Source organism: Urocitellus parryii, unplaced genomic scaffold, assembly GCF_045843805.1.
Source record: "Urocitellus parryii isolate mUroPar1 unplaced genomic scaffold, mUroPar1.hap1 Scaffold_173, whole genome shotgun sequence".
Taxonomy (NCBI): domain Eukaryota; kingdom Metazoa; phylum Chordata; class Mammalia; order Rodentia; family Sciuridae; genus Urocitellus; species Urocitellus parryii.
The window spans coordinates 89820-109923 of record NW_027552206.1 but is presented as its reverse complement, the minus strand read 5'-3'; the positions used below and the strand labels follow the sequence as shown (position 1 = coordinate 109923).

At 38.4% G+C, this 20104-nt stretch overlaps 1 protein-coding gene across 1 annotated transcript in view; it reads right to left on the bottom strand.

Moving 5' to 3' along the window:
• Positions 1-12409: 12409 nt before the first annotated feature.
• LOC144251730 (broad substrate specificity ATP-binding cassette transporter ABCG2-like) overlaps positions 12410-20104 on the bottom strand; it is a 61582-nt gene continuing 53887 nt past the window's right edge. The window contains exons 12-14 of the mRNA XM_077794493.1: positions 19917-20006; positions 19041-19126; positions 12410-12608 (exon numbers count right to left, since the gene is read on the bottom strand). Coding sequence (XP_077650619.1) covers positions 12410-12608; positions 19041-19126; positions 19917-20006 — 375 coding nt within the window. The remainder of the gene's footprint in view (positions 12609-19040; positions 19127-19916; positions 20007-20104) is intronic.

Sequence of the window (20104 nt, the reverse complement as noted above, 5' to 3'; positions counted from 1 at the left end):
TGCTGACATGGTGGAGATTTGAGCCTTTTTCTTTAATTTTTAAACACTCTGTTTTAGTGCCTAAGTCCTTGATCCACTTTGAGTTGAGTTTTGTACAGGATGAGAGATAGGGGTTTAATTTCTTTTTGCAACCTATGGGTTTCCAGTTTTCCCAGAACCATTTGTATAGGAGGCTATCTTTTCTCCAGTGTATATTTTTGGTGCCTTTGTCTGCTATGAGATAACTGTATTTATGTGGGTTTGTCTCTGTGTCTTCTAGGCTATACCATTGGTCAACATGTCTGTTTGGTGCCAATATCATTCTATTTTTGTTACTATGGCTCTGAAGTATAACTTAAAGTCTAGTATTGTGATGCCTTCTCTTCACTTCTCTTGCTAAGAATTGCTTTGGCTATTCGGGTTTTCTTTTCTTTTTTTTTCCAAATAAATTTTGTGATTATTTTCTCTACTTCTATGAATAATAATTTTGGGATTTTAATGAAATTTGATCTGAGACTCAGTTATTTTTACTTTTCTATTGAATGGAATGCATTACAATTCTTATTACATGTATACAGCACAATTTTTCCATATCTCTGGTTGTATATAAAGTATGTTGACACCAATTCATGACTTCATACATGTACTTTGGATAATGATATCTTTTAGTTAATTGTCCCTGGACTTCCCAGACTCTCGTGTGTTTGATTTTTTTTTTTTAGTGACAGAGATTTAATAAAAATAAATTAAGAAAAAAAATGATTATTTACAACTATATTTGTGTTCATGGAGAAACATCTATAATCATATTCAAAAAGCTCTAAAATTAAGCAGATAGATAAGCTGTTAAAGAAATAATAGTATTCAATCTTAAATAAAAAGAACAAGGCAACTCAGAAATTTTGGCCCATTAAGTCTGATTCATGACCATCCATTCTATTGAGTAATAGTCACTTACACCACTCAAGACATAATCTTCAACCTAATGTTACTAGAAAATGCAGTAGTATCTCCATGAACCCTCACAAAGGCAGAGCAAGACCATGTATCAGGGGAAGTACTGGAAAAGCACAATGTGTTACATGGTCAAAAAGGCAATATTTTGACAAATAATAAATACATGGACTAAGGAACTGAACAGACACTTCACAGAAGAAATACAGTCAACAAATATATGAAAAAATGTTCAACATCTCTAGAAATTAGAGAAATGCAAATCAAAGCTACTCTGAGATTTTATCTGATTCCAGTCAGAATGGCAATTATCAAGAATACAAGCAATAACTGTTGGCAAGGATATGGGAGCAAAAGTACACTCATATATTGCTGTTTGGACTTCAAATTGATGCAACATGCTGGAAAGCAGTATGGAGATTCCTTAGAAAACTTGGAATGGAACCACAATTTGACCCAGCTAGCACACTCTTTGGTTTACACCCAAAGGACTTAAAATCAGCCTATTACAGTGACACAGCCACATCAATGTTTGTAGCAGCTCAATTCACAATAGCTAAGCTATGGAACCAATATAGTTGCCCTTCAGCAGATTAATGGATATATAAAATGTGATACATATACACAGTGGAGTATTATTCAGCCTTAAAGAATGAAATTATTGTATTTGCCAGTAAATGGATGGAGTTGGAGAATATCAAGCTAAGTGAAACAAGTCATTCCTAAAAAAACAAACTCCAAATATTTTTTTTTTCTGATATCTAGGTGCTGATCTGTAAGGGGTTGGGGCTAGGGAATAATGGAAGAACTTTGGTTTGGGCAGAGGGGAATAAGGGGAGGGGGTGTATGGGAGGGTAGGAAGGATGGTGGAATGAGTCAGATATTATTACCCTAGGTACATGTATGATTGAATGAAGAGTGAGAATCTGCATCATATAAAGCCTGAGAAATGAAAAGTTTTGCTCCATTCATGTACAATGAGTTGAAATGCATTCTTCTGTCAAGTACAACTCATTAGAACAAATTGAAGAAAGGCAGTGTTTTGGGACTTTTCAAAATCTTTAACTGACAGAATAACTAGCTGTGAGTCCAACATACTAATTATTGACCTTTCAGGGAAATGTTATCATACCTGGGAAGGAGAACAGACAAAGGCCCATGAGAAATACACACACACACACACACACACACACACACACGGAAGCACACACATCATGCATAGTCAAATAGGAGATGACAAGGAGAGAGATGTGAACAATAAGCAAGTGCTGCATAATGAAGAAAAATTCTGTCACTGAACTGACCAAAGATGTTTTAGAGTGGAGGCACCCCAGTTAATTCTATGCAAGGTCAAGGAGCATTCCTGTAGCACTCCTGTGGACTCCTCTGCTCTTCCAGAAGTCTGTGAATGAAGGATCTAGTGCATAAAAAGGTTAATCATACTCCAAAGCCTTCTGGGCAGGACCTTGATACATTAGATCCCCTGAGGCCAATATGGTAAGGCTGTCAAAGAGCTTGAAGATGGAATAGCAAGGCTGATGGATGGTGAAGATAATTGTTCTCCCCTGCTGAGAAGTCCTAAGTGAAAAAAGGGAAATAATGAATCATTAAATATCTGAACATTTTACTTCTTGGTAGAATACTTACTCCTGCAAGGAGAGCTTTTTCTCTCAGTTCAACTTGATTTTCTCTTACAAACTTGTCATCTCAACTCTTTACATACTTGGTAGTTGAGGAAAATAAAATTCAATGCTTTTATTAAAAGATTAAAAATTCTATAAAAGGGAAGAATAATCTGTCTTTGCAATAATATAACAACATCACAGCAGACAATTTAAGTTTACAATATTCACCATTAAGTTTGAAAGGATACTAACATTGCCAAAGATTTCATGATCAAAACAAATGTTAGGGGAAAAAATCACAGATGATCAAAATTTTGGAGATAATCTGATAAGAAATTTATATTTGTTATTTGTAATAAATTCAAGAAAATTCAGCATAAGCTAATGGATAAAAAGATGCAAAATGTTAACAGAAAACTGGAATCCATAAAAAATATGAAAACAGACTTCTAATAGAAAAAATACAATAGCTACAATAAAGAAATTAAGAGAAAAGTGATTATGTATCATGTGTCAGTAGAAAACTGGAAGACAGATGAATACCAATTTTCATACTAAATCATACATAGGCTGAGATAATCTAGAAAAGAGAATAACTATATGGAATACATATATGTATCTTCTGAAAAGAGAAGATACATTTTAAGAATTAATAGCCAAACACTTTCTAAAATTGTTAAAAAAAAGAAGAAGCCACATATCCAAACAATTCTAAGCAAAATGACTGTGGAAATAATTACATTTAAGTGTATGTTATACAAACTGGTGACAACTAAAAAGAAATAGAAATTTTAATATTGATGTTAGGCTTTCATAGAAAAATTGGAAGCAAAATGACAAGGGGCTAAACATGTTTAATGTGCTTAAATTTCTAAAAAATTACCCTCTGGATAAGTCAATCATTTTAATCTAGTCAGAGGCTGAGCTGATATGAAACTGGAGTTTAGAAAAGCTTGTCTAAGCTTAATTTGCCTATTGTTTGCTTTTCATCGTGGGTTATGAGGTTTTCAGAAGGAAAGCTGAAGACAATCCCCTGAATTTTCATCCTGAACTTGAACTTGTATCTCTCATTGTAAGACTTTTGAAACCTTATTCAATGCACAAAGAAATACTATTGGATCACATGATGTATTTTTTTTAAAAAATAGAGAGTCAAGTTATTAGAATTCTTATTAACACAAAAATAGCAATAGCAGTAAGTTCTTAATGTGTAAAAGTGTGCTTCAGCTGATAAATGGTTAAGTGAATTGGGATATATTCATACCATGAAACCCTACTCAATAATAAAAAAGGAATGAAATAATGATTTGTGCAATTAAAAAAAGATTAAAAATTCTTAAACTTTGGTGCATCAGCAGTCTAGAATTATCTAGATATTGAGAGAAAATTTACTGTCTACACAGACAGTGAATTCAGGGAAATTGATACACAATCTCTGAGGGAATAGGGAATCTGTATTCTTACCAAGTACCTCAGATAATCTCTTGAGTGCACCCATTTTCAAGAACTAGTTAATGACTAAGAATTAAAAGGATGGTCATATAACCAATTTTCATTGATCATTTAAGTATGCTGGATCTTTGGTAATTGGTTTTCATCCTATCTTGGTAATTCAAGCCCCTTGTAAATCTATTGTATACAAGGTTTTTCTGCCTCATAGAGAAAAAGGTGGTAAGATCTATAATTGCAATCTGATATGGATTTGAAGTAGTTAATGGCTCCTTTTAAACAAAAAAGGAGAGTGATAACCCAGTCTGAAAGTGATATATGTAGAATTTCCAAATTCACAATGATGGTGAGCTAAGAAAAGAGATACAGTGAAAGAATAGGGGAATAAAGTGTGAAGTGAACAAGTCTACTCTCAAACTGTAAGAAGCAGTTCCATGTGTTTGCTTCTGTTGGTGTTGTTTTGGGTGAAGAAGGTAACTAAGAGAGATGGAAAAACAGGTCTATGGTGAACCCTTCCCGAGAAAACTAGAAATCAAGTCAATAGGCAACAGGGAGCTGGGAAAGAACTAGAAGATGGACCTGGGGTTCCTGAGAGCTCTGACACTCAAAAGTGTGCTCTGAGGACTAACAGCATTAGTATCAGTAATTCTTCAAATCTCCTGTGAATAATTTTGAACCCTTCCTGAGACCTACAGAAACAGGATCTGCATTTCAACCAGACCCCAGGTGATGAACTTGCACAGCAGTGTTTGGGAAGGACTGATCAGAGCTCTCTGCATGAGGAAAGATGCCTGTGTGCTAAGCAGAGCAAACCACAAAGAAAATGTCTATGAATTTAAATATCATACATGAGTTCTGTACTGGGGCCTGAACTCCAGACCCTTAAGTTGGCATGTTCACTTATATGTGCAAATGGCATTTTAAACTTGTGATGTCTAACTCATAAATATCTTCCTTTCTTGCTATTTCCTCTCTTCTAGCACAGAGACTTGCTTGTAGGGTTATGAGCATCAGAGGAAGCAAGGTTGTGACAGAGAGGGGAAGCCTTGAAGATAGTGTGATTGACACCTTAAAACAATGAGGCAGAGGAGTTTCTAGAGGTGGTAGATAAAGGGAGAGACTAGAACTACTTGGAGACTTGTTCCAATAAACAAATGAATTACTTCAGTAAGCAAGTAAGTACATATTTTGAGATAATGGCAGCCCAAACTCTCCCTGTATGAAGTCACTTACTAATATGAAAATGGCAAAGAACTATAAGTAATACAGAGGTGTTAGATTGGAGTCAGAAATATTATTATGAATTCATGGGCTTTTCAATGTATATACAATAGAAAATTGCAATAGTTATAAATCTCTGTTTATGAATGTATTTTATAGTAAATATCTATGTATACATATACATGCACCACAATTAGATGATAAAGGCTGACTTTACCTGTGCTGTTTGCATTCTCAGGTGTGTTGCAAAGAGAACTCAGCATCCTTTCATTCCTGACTTTGCTCAAGCAATACTCACCAAGATGGACCCTGCAGGGAGTCACACCATGAATTGCCCCAGATTGGAAGAAGACAGGAAAAGTGTGTTTCTGGAGAGATAATGAACAGACAGGAAACACACAGTAGCCCTGATTGGATCCTAGCAAAGGATTTGAGTAGCCATGATTGGATCCTGGCAAAGAAAAGCTTATTGACTAGAGATTGAAGATGATGGTGTGTCTTCCTAGATTGGAATTTGTGGTAGGAAGTACTTGGGATGAAAGGGCATGATGGCAGAAAAAACTACATGGGAAGCAGCAGAGAGGAAAGGATGGGCTACAGGTACAGTGAAATGTAACAGAGGGAGAAATATGTTTCTATATTTTTAAAGATGATGTCTAAATTTCAACTATTGAAAAATTTCCTATAGAAATCCCTTCACATTTCTCATTCTTTATAAAAGGAAATGCCATTTGCCTAATTTCATTCTTCCATTTCTTGAAGCCCCAAATTTCAGCAGTCATTGTCTCAATCCTCCCATCATAGGTGGAAATCCTGAGCTGATCCTATTAGTTCCCTTGAAAACAGACCCAGAATCCACAGTCTGCTCACCATGACCAAATGTTAGCAAACAATGTTTTCACAAAGGATGTCCAAATTAACCAACTCAGAATAAACTGAGAACTGTCAATTATGGAAGGGAGTTCTGGGAACATTTATGCAAATACATCTTTTATAGGAATGTTGCTACTAATATCAGATTTTTAGCCTCTGTGGAACTGAATAACATAGGATAGGTAATGGGTCTCTATTAAAGCTTTTTTTTTTTTAATGTAAAGGCTACTACTTGGGATTAACCTGAAGTAAGATTCCTAACATTCCAGTCAACCCCTTTTAACTGGGGTGATAGGAAAAATGGAGGCATGATAAATATTAAAACTCAAGTGCTAACTAATAGCCTTAACACTTTTATGATACCTGTTTAGCATAGATTTTGACCAATATCCTAGCATTTTTTCAATATCTGTTTAACATTTTGATCCATTCTCCTACTCAGAAGCTATATCAGACACTACCAAGCACATTCGAGTTGTAATCTGCTATCAGATCATCTATCACCTTGCAGGATGAATTATTATTTTCTTCTCAATTAAATAAATCTGACTCCCTTTACTCTTGCCTTCAGTTATTGTCCTTGGATTTCATTCTTCAAATCTATCAGATAAGAACCTAGAAAGGAATTAGCAAAGAGCTAAATAGGGTCTGCCAATTAAAGCCACAACACACTACTCAGTCATAGTGGAGAAGAATCTGGCTTTGCCAGCTAGACCATCGGAACTGATACCAGAAGGCATTCTCTTGCTATGATTAGCTGCTAACACTGAAATTGGTTTTCTTGGCTGAAGAGGCCTGTGACTTTCACAGACCCCACCCACCAGCAGAAGTGGAGAATCTAGTTTCATCTCAAATTTTGGTTTCTAAATCATTCATAATCAACACAGACTAACAACCAGACTAACAAGCAAAATTATGTAGAACAATTACATTTGAGTAGAATGCATTTTCAGATATGAATTTTCTTCATCTTGCTCATAGATTTATAGGCATAAATAGAACAGACAGCTGAATTTCTCCTAGGGAGCATAGAGACAGAATTGACACTTTCTATTCTTATGTAAATCACCACAGAGTTCACCTCAAACCAAACTGGTTTCTCTTAATATCTTACAGCCCCTCCCTGGTAAGTGTCAACATAAAATTACAGAATCAAGTTTTGATAGTCATTGCAAAAATATGACTGAAGTCAAATTTGTTCAAAAGATACTGAAATGGATCAAAAGAGTGTCAAAAAACAAGGAAAAGGAAAGCAAGCCTTGATGAGCTCTAGTGGGGTGAACTTGGGGCCTGACTTTGGGGCCCTTTAGAGTCCAGAAGTTTGTTTCTCTGCTTCACCAAATGATAATAGAAAGCAGCTGACCTTGTCTCAGAGTGGAAAGCAATGGGACATTCTGAAATGAATGTAATTGTTTTTCAGTAGCATGGGACCCTCCATTTTTGTCCTCTTGATTCAGAATTGGGTACCTGCAAGTTGCTAATGGCCCAAAGGATATGCTTTCTCTTGGTTGGGCCACCATCATTGTAGCTGAATTCCTAGGGAAGACACATGACTTTGAGGATCCAACAAACCAGTTTTAGCCACTCACCCTAAAAATCAAATGGAAAAGATAATAGTGAAAAGCATGAAAATTTCTTTTATCAGTGTATCTACACTGATTGGTGTAGCCTTGTCTTAACCTCGTCTCCAAGGAGATGATAATGACTTTAAGGTTTTATAGAAAGAGAAATTCAGATAAGTGTTGTGATTTTGCATAGGCGGAGGTTTTGATAGCTGCCAAAGCAGGTGATCTTGGTCAGATATATTCTGGTCCATCAACATCTCAGAATTAGGGAGGACCTTGCTGGCAATAAAAAGTATTGTTTCCCAGAGGGTAAGTTTTTCTCGTCACAAGATGTTTATCCATCAGACCTATCATTCTTGGAATCCAAGGTAATTCATAGCAAAGAAGACAGATGCAAAATGGAGGTGATCATTCATCCTGTTTTCACCACCCACGAGACATTTGCAGGCAAAAGCAAAGCGTCTAAACCCTCATTGAAAAATGAGAATTATTTCAGTCAAACTTCCAAACCAACATTCACCTATTGAAGTTTTTCAAAATAAAGTTTAGCCTACCATATTTTAGGAATAATTTAAATGATTGATATTTTGGATGCTTAATAGAAATGCTCTATTCAGACTTGATTTATGGAAGTTTTTTATGCCCTGAATTCAAAATCCAAATAATCCTTTACTATTATCAACTGGGATTTTTTATTTCTTTAGACATATTCTCTAGTGGGTTTCACTTACAGCTCCTGAGTTCAGACAGCAACTGAAAGGGAAGATAATATAAGGATGTTACCAGCTTTTCTATTTAAATTACTGTAAGGCCAGTAATTTAAATAGAAAAGGCAGATTTTAAAAGGCTGCTGATTGAGACTTTATTGAGATGTCACTTCAGGGCAGAACTCTAACAGAGTGACAAGAGTCTACAGGAAGAGGTTCTGAGGAGAAACTGCATGGGAACTCGACCAGACTGGAATTTTATGGGGCTTATGGCAGGAAGGGAAGGGCTTGGGAGAGGAAAAGGGATTTTTACAGTCCCTTGTCCCAATGGAGTTGGTTGGGGGAACTGGCTGAGATCCAGGATTGGCCAGGAGACCCCGCTGATTGTCAGGAGATTCTGTTGGTGCCTGATTGATGTTTCTTTTGCTCATGTGTGGGCTGCTTGGTGCTTTGTTCCTAAGTCACCACCATCAAACTGACATCCCAGCCTTTTTGATGATATTGGGCAGATAATTTCATCTGGCTACTTTCTGCTGGCTTAGGGGCACTGGGGAGAAGGGAATGGCTCAAATGTCGATTAGATGGGAAGGTGACTGTAGGGGTATAGGAGTATCTGGTTGTAGGTCACTTTGGCAATTTCACCCATGTGCTTTCAGGCAAACCTAAATGATGGAGGGTGTTGACATTCTTTTTAACCAATCCAGTTTCATTGATATAGTAGCAACATTCTTCTTTCAGGAATAGACAGGTTCCTCCTTCATCTGCTGTCAGAAGATCTAGGGCTTGTCAGTTCTGTAATAAAACTTGGGCAATAGATGTTATTTGCCTTTGTAGGGAAATGAGAGAGGTGGCAGATGCCTCTACCACTTCCTGAAATTGTTGTTCAAGCTTCTAAGTAGGGGTTACTGCATAACCAAGTCCTCCTGCATGGAGTTCAGATGCAGAAAAGGAGGAGGCCAGAGAGAGTCCAACTACTACTGAGAGAAAGATGGCCCATCTTGTCCTGGAAAGGGAGGTAGTAACAATCCATGTTAATTCAGCCTCACTGTACAGAATTAATTGAGGGAGAAAAGTCTAAGGAACACAAAAAGCAAAGGACATGTTGAGGCTTAGATTTTTTGTAAGGGTACCATTGCACCAGAATAAGAACCCCAGCAGAGCAAAGGTTGGGGAAGAAATTCTAACCATCTGAACACAGGGTGCTGAACCAGAGGCAGTGTAGCACCAAGGGAAATTCACTGATGAGTTACAAAAAAGAGATACTTTCTCAAAGGCTGGAGAGGGGGGTCCTTGGGGTCTAGTTGAGGTATTGAGAGGAAGATAAATGGGAATCTCAGTTAATGGAGTATGATCCAAACCTGCACAGAGGAAACAGTCTGAAATGTTATTAAATTTTGATAAATTGAGAGGTTGAAAACAATGACATATTGGGGCCATCCATGAGGAAGGGTCAGCTTTAGAATGGGCAACTGTATCCAGCTGGTGTTGGAGTTCCTTCTCTTGCTCCTAGATGGTTATGTGAATTTGAGGGAACACTTGAACATAAGTTCTCCATATTCTGATAGAGGCTGAGGGGTGCTTGGCAAAACCCCCAAAATAAAATTTGCCATCAACACCAGAAGCTCATTTCAGATCCCATGGGTCCCAAGTAGTTAATTTGGTGTATGCTTAATTCTCATAACAAGGCTTATCTAGGAAGCGTTTCTGGCATGAATTATAAGGACACCCACTATAGGTATCAGGAAAGTGCTTACAAGTTTTCTCAGTTTGGTCTACTATGAACCATAGCATTGCTGAACATAAGTGGGACAAGGTGGCCTGGTTGAATTCAGTAATATTAAGGCTGACCGCATAATTGCGGCCAGTGGAAGGGCAATCACCTTGACCCATAATCTGAGAGCCGCTGGTGCCATCCTGCTGCCATGATGCTTGGATGTAGAAGCACCATCTGTGAGTTGAGATAGAAGCTTGAGAGAGATTTATTATTAGTAACAGAAGAAGAGGGTTGGTGAGAAATCTTGAGTTTGGTGGGCCCCAGTGTGGTTGAAGTCCAGGACTGGACATTTGGAACAGGTGCTTTCTTAAGGCAGGAGACATGGTACCAGGGAAGTGGCCTAAGAGCTTGGCTACCATTGGGGTAGTAAGTATGATAGTTTGGGGTCCCCTCCATTAAGGTTCCAACAATTGAGGATGCAGCTCTGGAAGTAAGACTGCATCTTCCCATGTGAAGGTAAAGAGGTAATAAGAGTCAGGATGGAGGGGCACTGTAAAGAAGGCATTTTTTTAAGATCCAGGACAGTAAAGTGAGTGGTCAAAGGGGGGATATGAGAAAGAAAAGTGTGAGGGTTAGAAACCACAGGGTGGATGGGAATAACTGCCTCCTTAATTAGGCAGAGTTCTTGGACTAAGTGATAGGTACCTGAGAGTTTGTGTACCAGCAATATGGGAGTGTTGTAGGGGGAGTCAGTAGGAATGAGGAGTCCCTAGGCAAGTAAGTAGTGTATGATGGGTTTAAGTCCCTCCCTGTGGGTTTTGGAGATGAGAAATTGGGGAGATTGCAAAGGAAATTTAGTTTGCGGTTTCAGTTGGATATGGACTGGCTTTTGATGGGAGGCTATGACCAGCATTGAGATGTCCCAGACCTGGGGATCGACTAGATCGGGGGCAGTGGCAAAGTAGGTACTGTGGGGTTATTAAATAGGGTAAGAATTAGAGGCAGAAGAAGATGGGTGATAGTATTCTTGGGGTGTAGTAGGAGGGTTGCTCCTAATAAATGGAGAACATCTCTGCCTAGGAGACCAACAGGACAGGATGGAATTACCAAAAAAGAATATGTGAAAGGGTGTGCCTCCAGGGCACAGGCCAGCTTAGCAGTTCGGTTTGGAGAGGAGGGTTTGCTATCAATCCCAACAACTGAACAGAGGCCTAGAGTGGGCAGGTAAGACAGAATAGATAGCTCGTGTCCACAAGAAAGGCTATGGACTTATCTGCTACCTGGAGCATTACCCTGGGCTTGGAGAATGTGATGGGGGTCCTTGAGTTCGGGTTTCTTCAGTCTTCTACAAAACCCAAAAGTTCAGAAGGGACAACCTGGCTGGTCATACCCCCATGTAGAAGCACCAAGGAAGGGCCAGCCATGGATCAGTCACTCTTCCAATGTCCTGTCTGCTTACAGGTAGGGCATGGCCTAGAAGGAGGCTGTGGGTTTGGGCATTGGCAAGCCCAGTGACCTTCACATCCACATTCGAAGCAAGCCCCTGGTGAAGAGGAATGCTGGGTCCCCTGTGAAGCTCTCACTTGAGCTGTAGGCCTCAGGGCCTCTGCTAAGGCCTGGGTTTGGAGTTACCTTTTTCTGTAATTATGCCTCCTGGCTAGTTTAACTGACTCCTCCCAGGCATTATAAACTTTTTTAATTTTTTTTTTTAAGAGAGAGAGAGAGAGAGAGAGAATTTTTTTAATATTTATTTTTTAGTTTTTGGCGGATACAATATCTTTGTTTGTATGTGGTGCTGAGGATCAAACCCGGGCCGCACGCATGCCAGGCGAGTGTGCTACCGCTTGAGCCACATCCCCAGCCCAGGCATTATAAACTTTAAAGGCCATTTTCATCAGCTCTTGGATAGGGGTCTGAGGGCCTTCCTCAGCTTGTTTGAGCTTTTTTCTAATATCATGGGCCAATTGAGTAATGAAATGGGTTACTAACACTGTAGCCCTGGCAGGAGACTCAGGATCCAGCGTAGTATATTTGGTAAGGGCCTCTATAAGGCGGTTGAGAAATAAGGCTGGATTTTCATCTGGATTCTGTATGACTTCTCTCAGCCTATCAAAGTTAACCACCTTATTGGAAACCACCTGCATGCCTGCTATAAGGTATTGAAGCTTGAGAATGCAGTGATGGTGACCTTGTTGGTCATCTTGATAGTCCCAGTTGGGTTTGGTTAGGGGAATGGCTGCTTCACCTGTGGGGAGAGTCATATCTGTTAAAGGAATTTGATCAGCATGATCTCATGCAGCCTGCTGGATGTGAGCTTGCTCATCAGGGTGTAAGGGTGGAGGACAGAACAACATAGACATCATGCCATGTAAGATCGTAAGCCTGGGAGAGGTATTGGAATTCCTTAATATAAGTAGAAGAGTCATCAGAGAAGGACCCAAGGTACTTTTCAATCTGGGAAAGATCTTGAAGTGGGAATGGAACATGTACTTGGACAATCCCTTTGGCACCAGTCACTTCCCTGAGAGGACAAAAGAACTTTGGGTTATCTGATAAGGGGGCCTAATGGGACTGGGTATGGGCACTGACAGGAGAAGAGAGGGGTGAGTGGGTGAAGGTAATCATAGCTGCAGGAGAAGAGGAAGGAGAGGAGGAGGAGGAGAGGGATGGAGGGGGAGAGGAAAAGTTCATATCAGTAGAAGAGTTGGGCAGAGAAGCCATGGCTGCAGGAGAAGAAGAAGTTGTGGGAAGTTGGGGAGGAGAAGCTGTGATAGCAGGAGGAGGGAGTGGAGGTATGAGAGGGGTCGCAGGAGTGGATTGGTGTGGATAGAGAGGAGGGAGAAGGGAAGGTGGGACTGAGAGCAGCTAGGGTGGTTCTGAGGATGTAAAAGAAGTTGAAGAACAATGGGAGAGAATTTTGGGATTTTTCCTAGCAAGGAATACTTGAGCAGGAGAACAGAACAGAGAGGAGGAAAGGACTGGAGAGCAGAGGGAAGGACAGGAGCATATCTCAGAAACTGAAAGTTTATGCCCACTTCCCAGTCCAGTGACAGAAATTGTCCAATTCAGTGAGGGTTTAAAATCAAAAGTTCCTTCGGGAGGCCATTTTGACCCATTCTCTAAGTCACCACTGGGGCCAGGCCACAGTGAGTAAAAGACCAGGTGGTCACAGTGTAGGTCTTGAGTAAGTCCTTAAGACCTTGGCAACTTGGCAAAACTTGAATATAGACAACCAAAGGACTCTTGGAGTCTAAGGAGATGATTCCCTGTTTCTCATGACCTTCCAGCACCCTTGGGGGTGGGTGGGAGCAGAAAATGCATCCCAAGTTTTGACTGCACTCACCTGAGGAATGGATAAGGGCCAGGCAGGGATTAAGGCATCCCTTTAACCCACTGGGGGCCCACAGAATGGCTCACATAAGAATTGGGGGCCCACGGAATGGCTCACATAAGAACTGGGACATCCCCACGGTTCCTGGGGCTTTGAACAGAATGTGTGGGAGTATATGGCACGTGCGTGACTTACGGGTAGACTGAAGCTGGTTGAGATAGCATTCAGCTTTCTTTCTCACTGATATAAGCATCCGGGGCTTAGTCCACTTTGGATTTAGTAATTTTGAAGGGTTCTATATGTTATGGAGATTTAAGATCAAAACACCTCTAGGACCAGGCAGATCCTGATCTCTGCTTGAAGTCTGGATCTCAGGAGCTTCCCAAGAATTCTACTTATAGGGCAGGGGAGCCAATCTGCAACAGGGCACACTCACTGGGCTGCCACAAATGTGACCTTCATAGGCTTAGTCCCTGAGTGTATTCATACTCACCTGTTCGGTTTCCCAGTCGTCTTCAGCTGGTCATGTGAATATTCACACTTAAAAGGAAAGTAAATTATACTCCCTTCCATATATTTTTTACTTGAATTCCCCAAGTATTATCTTCTCTGTGCCTATTTCAATTATATTCTGCTAGGTTACACCCTAGACCCTTCAGTAGATGCTCGCCAGGACAATATGGCAATTTTTGCTACCATCTACCATGCTCCTGTAGCAGCACACTGAAGCAGAGGCTCATCAAGATGGCTCTCCACTTTCCAGTTGTAAACACAGAGCACTCAAATGTCATTTGGTTGTACAGTTTCTGGATCATCTAAGTTCAGACTATTTTTCTGATCTTGGGATCTTTTCCTTGCCAAATTTTTCTGTTGTGTTTTTGTTTGTATTATACCTCCTCTCTGCAGCGAACCTGCTACACTGCAACTTCTACAATGAGCTTGAATACAATACACTTATTTTTTTTTCAATGCACCCAAATTTCTGAATCTTATGAGACTCTCATTGCACTGATACTGGTCTTGAAAAATGAGCGTCAGGTCCTCATTCCCCTGGTGTTGAAGATTAAATGCTAGAAAAATGGTGAGGCAAGCACAGGAAAAAAGTTTTATTTAGAAGATAGAACAGAAACATAATTCTTCTGGGAAAAGAAGGAGATCCAGAGGTGATATCCATGGGAGGAGGTATATCTTACCCTTTTATGAATTTCAGGTTTCCTTTCTTCTGATGCTCACTCCTCCCATCCTACCTACTGGCCAAAGATGGGAATAACAAAAAGGCAAGAAAGGAGTCACCTAGGTGGTCAATAAGAACTCCTTCCTGGGAGGAACAATTCCCTGGGGGTAGAGGTAAAGTTGGCAAGAGGTTGTGAGAAAGGGGAAGTGTTCTGTATGTATTAGCATTTTGTTTCCTTTTGAATTATCCCATCTTCCCAACCTGATCATCTGTCTACACTGACTGCTCTTTGTTCTTATCTCAGTGTGATACTGTATTTCAGTGAATTCCTTCTTTTGACCCACCTCACTGAGTAATACTCCTGATGTTTGTATCTTACCCAAAGAGTAACTGAAAATACAGCCATCCTATAATGTGCCATCTTAAGAATTTCTCCAGATCTCAAAATATGCATTATTAATCAACTGGAAATCACAAATTCATGGACCATTAAAACTGGAGTGATACTAACTTCCCTATTTATTTAAAGGATGAGAAAACTGATATAAGCAACTTGTCAAGAGTGTCTAGAATTCATTTCTCCTTTTTCAGGTCAATGAGTTAGACTGGATTTCTCCATTCCTGTCTGATAAGATGAACTATAATTCAGTGCATAATATCATAAGTTTTTGTGAAAATTTTCTAATAAAAATAACTATTGATGGCAACTGAAGAGAAAATAATTTAAAAAATTTTATTGGATACTTAAATCAAGGTATACTTTTATTTCCATCCAACTTTTTATATTTGTTCTAATTCTCTATTTGTGACTATAGAATGCATTTTGACATATGATACATAAATGGAGTATAACTTCTCACTCTTCTGGTTGTACATGATTTAGAATTAAACCAATAATGTATTCACATATGCACATAGGGTAATGATGTCTGATTCATTCCTATATTCTTCCACCCCCTTATACCCTTGCCTCCTTTCACTCCCCTATGCCTAAGCCAAAGTACCTCTATTCTTCCCTAGCCACCCCTTATTGTGAATTAGAATCCACATATTAGAGAAAACATTCAGCCTTTGGTTTGGGGGGATTGGCTTATATTGCTTAGCATGGAATTCTCTACCTCCATCCATTTACCAACAAATGCCATAATTTGATTCTTCTTTAAGGCTGAGTAATATTCTAATCTGTACATATACCACAATTTCTTCATCAATTTTTCTCTTGAAGTCACCCAGGTTGATTACATAGTTTAGTTATTGTGAGTTGAGCTGCTGTAAACATCACTATAGTGTACTGATTTTAAGTCCTTTGGGGGGGGGGGAAACAAGGAGTAGGATAGCTGGGTCAAATGGTGATTCCATTCCAAGTTTTCTGAGAAATCTGCATATTGCCTTTCATAGTTGTTGCACCAATTTGCAGCCCACCAACAATGTATGAATGTACTTCCCCCCCCAAAGCCTCACCAACATTTATTGTTGCTTGTATTCTTTATGATTGCTATTCTGACTTGAGTTGAGATGAAATCTCAATGTAGTTTTAATTTGCATTTCTCGATTGATTTTTTTTTTCTTCTTTGAAGTGTCCAGTTCCTTAGCTCATTTATTGATTGGGTCACTTTTTTTTTTGGTTTTAAGTTTTTTGAGTTCTTTATATTTACCTGGAGATTAATGCTCTGTCTGAGGTGCCTGTGGTAAAGATTTATTTTCTGTTCTGTAGACTCTATATTCACATGATTGATTATTTTCTTTGCTGAGAAGAAGCTTTTTAGTTTGAATCCATTCCATTTATTGATTCTTCATTTTATTTCTGGAGCTTTACAAGTCTTGTTAAGGAAGTCAGATCCTAAGCATACATGTGAAGATTTGGGCCTACTTTTTCTTCTACTAGGTGCAGGGACTCTGTTCTAGTGCCTAAGTCCTTGATACATTTTGATTTGAGTTTTGTGCAGGGTGAGAAAGAGGGATTTAATTTTGTTTTGCTGAATATGAATTTCCAATTTTCCCAGCACCATTTGTTGAAGAGAAAAGGCTTTTCTCTAATATATGATTTTGGCACCTTTGTCTAGTATGAGATAACTGTATTAATGAGAGTTTTTCTCTGTGTCTTCTATTCTGTAAAAGGTGCTTTTTCTTGAAATGTGAGAATGGTTCACAGTAAATTAATAGGAATTTAAGAATTTTTTTTTGAGCTGTGACAATCTTTGGTAGGTAATTATGAGGAAGATAATCATCACACAACACAAACTCAGGAGATTCTTCCATAAGCTCCAAGGTGAGAGATCAATGTCTTGGATTGTCAAGAATACTTCACCACTACACCTAAAATTCAACACAAATAAAGATATAATTTCATTCCTAGTATCTATCAAATTTTACTCAGTGTATATACTGTGTATTTATTTTTTTATATTTTATTTTTTAATTAGTTATACATGACAGTAGAATGTATTTTGACATATATACATGGAGATAACTTCTGATTCTTCTGGTTATACATGAAGTAGAATTACATTGTTCATGTAATCATATATGCAGATTCTTATATCCAGCTATAATGTCCCAATGCAAGGACATTATATTATATATCCTACATGGAGTATTAATTAATAATAAGTAAAGTAGGACAGCACATTTCTGAGAAGACATTTTTTCACTTTTCTTATGCTTTCAAAGGAGTCTGTGACCCAAAATTAAGAATTATTTCCTAAATGACACAATCCCTTAGGCCACAAGGTCCAGCTTAATGAAAAAAACAAACAAAAATATGTGTACAAAGACATGAATTGGCGTGAACATCCTTTGTATACAAAGATATGAAATATTGTCCTCTCTATGTGTATTAAGAATTGTAATGCATTATGCTGTTGTGTATTTTAAAAAATAAAATCAATAAAGAATTAATTAAGATGACACAAAAATCAATGTGGTTATCAAATCTTGCCAATCATGGTGATAAGAATACTAACAATGTAGAAAAATGAAAACCAGAGATAATTTCTGCTCTTTACTTTGGAAAACTCTTTTTAAGAGTGACTTGGTTGCATGTGGTGGTGCATGCCCATAATCCCAATGACTCTGGTGGCTGAGGCAGGAGAATCAAAAGTTGTAGGTCAGCCTCATCAAATTAGTGAGGCACTAAGAAACTTAGAAAGACACTGCCTCAAAATAAAAAAATGAAGAAGCCTGCAGTTAATCAGGTATTTTCTCTTCATGTCTAATAATTAACAGTCATTAAATGGTTACAATTTTGTTAGATACTATGCCAAGAAATTTGTACCTAAATACTCAGTTAAACCCTAATTCAATCTAAAGGGGTATTGATATTACTCACATTTAAAAGAGGAGAATTAGAGTTCACAAGCTTGGCCAAATTTGCAATCACACTGTGAACCAAGTTTCCAGCCTCCACAGATGAACTCATTTCCAAATTTGTAATGCTATTCTCTTCAAAGAAAGTATCGATCAGATAGCTTTTCACTTACTTCTGGTAAGGAACCCTCAGCTTTAACTGATGACACCTATGGTCCTTGCATAGTTCTGCTCATCCACAAGACAGCCATTCAAAGAACATAGGCTAAGAATTATAAAACTAGGACCAGGGAGGAGCAAGGGTTGCCAGCCAGAGTTATACTACGAGGCTCTTTCACCAAGACTGTGATGAGCATCACAGATACTCAGCTTCAGAAAGATACCAGCAGGGCCAGGAATCAGCCAAACCTTAGGTAGCTGCTGGTGGAGCAGGATGCAGTGTTCTTGCCACAGGTTAGAAAAGTGGCTGGTACTAAAACAGCTGGTGCAGTCACAATTATTGCTAATGCCATTCTTGTGCTTCTTTTCAAACTTAGAAATTTCAAGAAGATTCATGGCCTCTTTGCTGTAAGAGAAGCTTTCTCCTCCTTCTTTTGAGGATAAGCCTTATTATGTAAGTATGAAGCCTGTGGTGGCTTCTTAACTTGTCCTACTTTTCCCATCCACTTCATCCTGACCACCAAGTGTGGCATAGTCTTTTGTGTTACAAAGATGTCACACCTAAATCAAACCAGGATAAAGAAAACCCTCTTCACAGAGTTTTTTTTTTCTTGTCAGTAATTAAAAATAGAAATTTATTATTACGAATAATTATTTCAAAAATCTATAAGAGATTTCACATACTGGCATTTTCTTTTCTCTTGTTAATTCAAAACTGCAACCAAAACATCAATCTTTAAAAAGCTCAAAACATAATTTCCCACGTTCAATACAATTTTGACTGTAGTAAAACACAAGCACAGCATGTTCCCATGCATTATTAGTGCACAAGGGCTTACTTCAGGGCTGAGAAGACTTAGGTACAGAAAACCTGTTGACCCTAGAAGGACTTGGACTTTTTCTAAGCCCAGGGGACTTTCTATATCACACCACAATAGAAAGTAAGCAAACACAAATGTATCATGATATTGAATACAACTTACATCACGTTGCTGGAACAACCTTTGCTTACTGTTGTATTGTGTCCTGAACAGAAGTTTTGTTCCAAAAATTCATTATACTGCAAAGCCTATAATACAATGGGTAAATTGTTTCAAATTTCAAAGGCCAAGGTGAAAGAATTTCAAGTTCAAGATCAGCCTGGGCAACTCAATCTAGTCAGACTTTGTCCCAAATTAAATAAAAACAGTTAGAGATATATCAAAGTGTTAGAACACATGCTGAGCATGCACAAAGGCCTGGGTACCTAGTACCCCAAAGAGAAAAAATAAAAGGTGACAAAGAAGTATCTCAGTTATATTCTCAAAATTAATCTTCATTATTATTATTATTATTATTATTATTATTATTTTATTGATCTATGGTAATATTTCTTGTTTGTTTCAATCAACACCAGTTGTAATTTTTGGAAATAGCAATTTGATTGTACTGTTTCAAGACACAGCTTTCTTTGGAGCCAATTAACTTGCTAAAGCTACTATGGCTCTGAGTATTACGTGGTCTTTGTTTCTCTTCTAATTTCCCTTTTAATATAAGTTATGTGTTCCAGTCTCCCATTCCTCATTTATTCCCTTATTGAACTGAATATGTTTTTCATTAATTAGTCAATCCTTCCTCTTTATTGAGATTTCTTCCCACCATTCATCTCTCTGAAACAATTAGGTGACAGAGGAAAACCCCAAACAAATCTCTGACTTTGTGATTACCAAGGCTAAACAAATACTCGTGCATTTCTTGTGAAAGACAGTTCCTGGATAAGAGACATTCAAAGGTCATGGCTGGGAAATGAGAGGATGAGGCTTGATTTTGTTTGTTCCCACCTTAGGAACCCCTCACAAAGACAGATGAAGACAACTTACCATATAACCATAATGAGGAATACTGAAGTACTGAAGCCAGGAGAGCTGAGGTGCCATGGTTTCAAAATTCAATGACATACCCAAGAAAACCTATGAAAATCAAAACCAAGTATCAGAACTGGTGCAGCGTTTTTATGAGGAACTCTGAACAAGGTCCTCTATAAGAACTCCATCACCATCTAAACATT